This window comes from Belonocnema kinseyi, chromosome 8, assembly GCF_010883055.1.
Source record: "Belonocnema kinseyi isolate 2016_QV_RU_SX_M_011 chromosome 8, B_treatae_v1, whole genome shotgun sequence".
NCBI classification, from domain to species: domain Eukaryota; kingdom Metazoa; phylum Arthropoda; class Insecta; order Hymenoptera; family Cynipidae; genus Belonocnema; species Belonocnema kinseyi.
In genome coordinates this window covers 144,846,605-144,852,918 of record NC_046664.1, presented here as the reverse complement: position 1 = coordinate 144,852,918, position 6,314 = coordinate 144,846,605, and the positions used below count along the sequence as shown (strand labels likewise).

The 6,314-nt window shown below is 36.0% G+C and overlaps 1 protein-coding gene across 4 annotated transcripts in view; it reads left to right on the top strand.

Annotated features, from left to right (window-relative positions):
* Positions 1-5,262, top strand: part of LOC117178065 (fibroblast growth factor receptor substrate 3) — a 128,203-nt gene extending 122,941 nt beyond the window's left edge. For 3 of the 4 annotated variants that reach the window (XM_033369289.1, XM_033369288.1, XM_033369290.1), the window contains one exon: positions 4,360-5,092. In XM_033369289.1, coding sequence (XP_033225180.1) covers positions 4,360-5,092 — 733 coding nt within the window. Of the gene's footprint in view, positions 1-4,359 lie in introns of all 4 variants that reach the window. The other variant, XM_033369291.1, reaches the window with a different exon arrangement.
* Positions 5,263-6,314: the final 1,052 nt, after the last annotated feature.

The following is a 6,314-nucleotide window of genomic DNA, read 5'->3' as shown; positions in this document are numbered from 1 at the left end:
CTATTCATTTGGAGTAGTTCCATGGACGAAGAACGAGCTCAGATCTCTTGATATCGGGACAAGAAAGGTTATGTACATGAACAAAAGCATGCATCTTAAGTCCTCCGTTCCGCGACTGTACATCTCACGCCGTCAAGAGGGTCGCGGAATATTGAGTCTTGAATGTCTTCACAACAGGATTATTCTGGGTACAGCGCATAGAGTTGCAAATGGAAGAGACCCTCTTCTTAAAATGGTCAGGAATCACGAAGAAGTGGGCAAAGGAGCATTTCTGTACAAAGCAGCGGAGGAGGCTGCTGAAACACTCGGACTTGACTTCAGTATTAGGGGTGAGCAAAATGCATCAAATTTAATCTATCTCGAGTACTCACTCCTGAAAGCCCGGATTAAGAAAGCACAGGAGAAAAACTTTTGTGAACAGCGCCTCGATAAGAGGATGCACAGTATCTTCCACAGAAATGTGAAGGATCAGTCAATGTCTTGTGAGCGAACGTTTGCTTTCTTTAAATCGCTCGGATTGAAGTCTGGTACAGAGGGTTTCATTTTTGTTTGCCAAGACGATGTCATTTCCACCTTAACATACCGTCGCAAAGTTTTGAGCCAAGACATTCCCGATGATAGCTGCAGGGCGTGCCATGCACACCCCGAGCATTTAGCTCACATACTATCTAGTTGTCCAACACACGCGGGAACAACCTACATCCAGAGGCACAATGCGACACTAAGAGTGCTTTATTACAATCTTTGTCACTCTTACGGCATCAACCTTAATATCGCCTTAACTTGAAATATCGCCAGCTGACAAAAACATCATAGCCAAGGATAATGAAAAGAAAGAGAGGTATAGAGACCTCATAAGGCAGTTCCGACGATTGTACCCGGAATATTCTGTCAAACTAATCGTGCTTATCATCGGCGCTTTTGGAGGTGCCAAGCTTTCACTGGTTAGTAGCCTGAAAAGCATCGTCGTATTGAATCCGTTACAGACTGTAACCACCTATCTCGCGGTCATGAGACGTGATTGTGTGTGTGTGTGTATGTATGCATGTATCAGTGTTTCACACGTTACTGTCGGCAAAGTAACGCGTTACCTTGAAGTTACTTTTTTCATTGAATCCTTAATACATTATATTAATGTCTACAAAGAATCTTAATAATTCAGTATATTTGATTCAAAACTTCATTGCTCATGCGATCCCTTCTATCTAAACGTATCAGTACGGCTGTGCTGAACAGTAGGGAGATCCAAAAAACCATTGGAAAATTCTTTTTCTCTAATTTTTATCTATACCGACCAACAATTTGTTTGAATCCACAACAAAAATAAATCCATTAAAAAAAAGAAGATACTTATAGGTTCTGCAAGCCTCATGAAGTTTAACACGTATTTCCCAAAGGAATTTTTTTATTCAAAAAAAATTTACGTATCTGTCCTTTTTCCACTTAATGAATTAATAATCAATCACATTAGAGAAAACTATATGTAAAATAATATCTTTTCTTGTGAATATAATTTTCTGAAATTAAACAGATATTTGAAATATGCCTCAAATATTCTACATGGATCATGTGGAATACAACTTTGTATTGAATAAGTCACTGAGAGACTTCGGTGAGGTGTTAGAAATGCAGCCATTGATAATTGTGAAGAGAAATGTTGAGCTTGAATTCAATTCAGATAATGTAGAGGATTCTGAATAAAATTTACAAAAATGCCTTTTTCTAATGGGAAATACTTTTTAAACTTCATATGGGGCTTGCGGCACTTCTAACGATAATTTTTTTGAATGGATTTATTTTTGTGTGGATTTGAACAAATTTCAGGCCGGTATTCATAAAAAGTCGACAAAAATTGTTTTGACCACCCTACTGAACAGCCGCTCAACAGATGCACTGCTCGGTAATCCCGGATTCAAACATTTTCTGAAGTAACGATGTGTATCGTGCGTTGATTTGGATTATCGTGACCAGAAAATTGTAACGCCTTACCGTTGCCGTTAGATATTTTACTCTTATTTATATCCGCTTGGCATCCACCACCTCGCGGTACCACGTGACCAACAAGCCAATCAGAGCGCAGTGCGGCCATTTCACCTTTGATGAGCAGCATTGGCGGATTCCCCTTCCGGGAGGATATAAGTGAAGGTTCATGTTTTCCGTCGGCGGATATAAACAAGGTCTACATAAGACGCTACGAGAAGGGATTCACGAGTGACAGACTTTAGCTCTTTGCTCTTTCCTTCGACATCCCTGCATTAGTTTATTTAAATTTAAAAATAAAATTAGTAAAGCTATTCCCTTAATAGAATCTCAAAAGTCACAGTAACTGTTATGCAGGCATTACTTGTAACAATGAAACTCTTAGCCCTGTTAAATGTAGAGAGCAATTTTTTGAAACCATATAAGATTATATTATACAAAAATCGAAATGGGGAGAGTCTCCACGAGATGGGCAAGTTCATGACATCAAGTGACTGTTGTGCCAGTGCGTGAAGAACTTTGGAGAATAGTTTTTGAATAAAGCCCTCTTTGATTCTCAAGTATAATATCCCTGACTTTTTCAACTTTCTATTAGATAGTGAAACCCCACGGACCTGCAGTTATATTTTTTCAATGGCATTATTTCTTTACTCTTTCTTCATAATTAATATTAAGCAATATTGTCGGCGACAAAAGTTTAGTAAAAATATTGAATACACGTTTACCATTTAAGAATTAGTATTAATAGTGAGATGATACCAGGATCTATGCTGAATATATTCACAATATATACTCATGCCCCGTATGTAATTAGAAGTGGGTATATATTATGTTGACATTAAAGTTATAATAATTGTTGAGAACTTTCCAACGAAAAATTTGACCAATTATACATATGGGTTTGACGACCCTAACCCACTCCCACGGTGCCCTGAAATCTACCCTTGAATCAAAAAATGTACAGGCTTCAGGAAATTGACAGCTTTAAGCAGTTTGTTCTCCTTATTTCCGGAAATCATTACTATAGGCCTGTTGGAATCTTTACAAATGTTTTTCGATTAATTTCCATTCATTTAAATAAATTCTATTTGTTTAAATAATCTTTTTTTCTCGAATATTCGTCTAAAATCTGATTTTCGAGATCGGAATGGCAGTTTATTATCTCAAAAAGACTGTTATTTTTAAGTGACATTCATATTTTCAAATAATTGTAATGTAGACTTAAATTTAGATTGAGAAATGAAAAAAGAAATGTAAGTAATAAAATTGTTTGTATTTGGAAATCACTAATTATAACATTAATTATTTAAAGACAAAATTTAACTCCTGAATTTACCTAAAAAAAAATTCAAATCAATTCAATTTTCAAGAATTATTAATGGAACGTAGAAAATAAATAATAATTTTATTGTCTAAACCATGGAAATGATTTAAAAATATGAATAATTTCACTTAAAAGTAACAGTTAGCCAGTCCGATCTAAAAAAAAAAACGAATTTTAGGCAAATTGAACAAAAAAAATTGTTAAAGCAATTTAGAATTTATTAGATAATTTAGATAAGATACCTTTAAATTTTGAAATAAGCGAAGTCTTTTTGAGGTAATAAACTGCCATTCCGATCTTTAAAAAAACAGATCTTAGACGCATTTTCGAGAAAAACAGATAATTTAAACAAATAAAATTTATTTAAATAAATATAAATCAAGTAAAAAAGATTTGTAAACATTCCAATAGACCTGTAGTAATGATTGCGGGGAAAACAAACTGCTTAAAACAATAAATTTCCTAAAGAATGTATATTTTTTATTTAAGGGTAGTTTTCAGGGCACTCTGGGGTGGGTTACGGGCGTCAAATCCATATGTGTAATAGGTCAAATTCTTCGTTGGAAAGTACTCTATAAGTTTTATATCTTTAATGTTAACTTTTCCCTAACCCTGAACAATCATTCGAAAAATACCAAAAACTGAATTTTTCCTATGCATTTTCCCATGCAAATTTGAAGAAAATTTTTGCAATGCATTTTTGGACCACCCTAACGGCCAACTTTAGATACGCTTTTTCAAAAAAGGAATTTTCAAAGTTCCAACTTTCAAAATTCCTCGGTGACTCATTCTTCAACCTAAAGGGTTTGTTTGGGCTTCAAATTTTGGAAAATTATCGGGCCATACGGCTATATACGTACATCCATACCAACCATTAGGTCCCTTTTCATGCGAACACCCACATGTGCTTTACAGACAAAAATTCATTCAAAAGTATGAAGCATTTAAATTACTGGCAGTATAGTGCATATTCTTATAAGATACATTCTTCTGTCCAATTTCGGCACAGATGTCATAAGTGAAATAAAGTTGGTTATTACCGTTTTCATTTTCAGATCCTGCACAGTTAGCAGTGCCACTTCAAATAGCGGTTTCGCTCAATTTGATCCACAACCTTTGCAATCAAATCAAGACGCCAGTATTCAAAACGGACCATCACCTTTGCCAATGGCTTGCTACATGAACGTAGGCATTAACAATTATGCTAGTCCCATATCTTCGTCATACAGTACATTTAATACTACACCGACAAGAGGAGATTGCCATCGAATCGAGGGAAGTGGACACGCGTACGTGAATATTAGTCCAGGACAAGAACGTTTAGATCATGATATTTCAAACGTTCGACCACCACCGTTACCACGCTTACAATTAGAACGGGAAGAAATAACTAGACATTGCTATGCGAATTTAGAACCTAGTGAATTAGAAAACTTAAGGAAAAGATTTTCCGGTACATCTATTGTCGAACATTCGCCACTGCCTCCATTGACTCCTCCGTCATGTATTACTAGAGAAGTCAACTATGCCGTTTTAGACTTAGATAAGAAGGAAGCTTCTGGATACATAACAGAAGGCACAGCAAATGCAATGCCATCCCCGCCAGAATCACCAAAAAAGCCTCAGAAAGGATATGCCGTTATAGATTTTAATAAAACTGCAGCTCTGTCGCATTCCGTAAATCCTAATCTTGTGAATGATAGTGAAGGTTCACGAAAAACAAGACATAATTCGACGATAAATGATTTAACCGCTACGCTTAAGCATAGTTCATCCGTAAGCGAGTGACTTTTTTCATCCCTGCAAATTAAAATTCTCCATCCATGTTTTCCCTGTTTGTTCCAGAGATGCAGTGTAACGTATAAGCCTTACTTTTTGTATATAAAAACTTCTATTTGCATCTTGCACAAATGTTTTGTAAACCATTTTGAATTAAATTTTCGTTGTACTATTTTTAAAAAAAAAAAACCTAATGCCTGTTACTTTTTCACTGACAATTATCATTGAAAAGTTTTTAAAAATTCACCATTTTAATGGATAAAGGCAATCCAGATTAGTAATGCAAAAAGGAACATCTTTGACTACGCTGTCTACCGAGTCATTTGCATGATTGTGTGTATAAATCAGGGATGCTAAAATACGATATTTTCGAGCTAATATGTGTCATCTCGTCAAACCCCACTTTTACTGCCTTAGCCAGGGTGGATCTCGATGATGTGGGAGCATGTGTACAAGCACGAACGCTCTCGACTGCTTGGCGTCCTAAGCCGAGCGGATACGAAAGAGTCTGATCCGATCAAGCCCGGCGTGTAGCGCGAAACACCACATATGACCACATTTGATTCTTGACGGTGATGCCGAGCGATTAACCTCGCTTACTCCCTTGCTTTATCAAACAATTCCATGCGCGATATACTTCCATAGAATTTTCATTACTTGAGTAGTGAGAATTTATTTCCACAATTCAAATTTACAAGAGTTAGTGCTAAAACCGAGTAACTGCGTGGACGTTGACAACATTTTCAGGAGATCTCAAGACATGATATTTTTAAAAAATAGAAAAAATCAAAAAGCTTTGATTGGTATGCTTTTTCTTACAGATATAGATTTTAGTGAAAAATGTAAGTTAAGTTCCCTCGGTTGGAAAAGATGCGACGGGAAAGTATGGGGGCATATTGAGAATTATCCAACGAAGAATTACATGTATCAGTTATATGGGTTTAGTTCAATGTTTAATTGTTTAAACAAATGGAATTTGTTTAAATAATTTATTTTCTCGAAAATTTGTTTTTCCCCCTAAAAATTATTACTATTAGTCTAGTAAAATATTTATTAACATTGGTTCAATAATTTTTTATTATTTTATCATAGAGCAGTGGTCAGCAAACTACTGCCACGCAGCAGCCCTAGCTGCCGTGGCGGGTTGAGTCAAAATCTCGTGGCAATACCTGCTGCCGAAGTGATAGGAAAGTGGGGTCTGTACCCAGGGAGGAGGGGGGGAAGTTCTCGG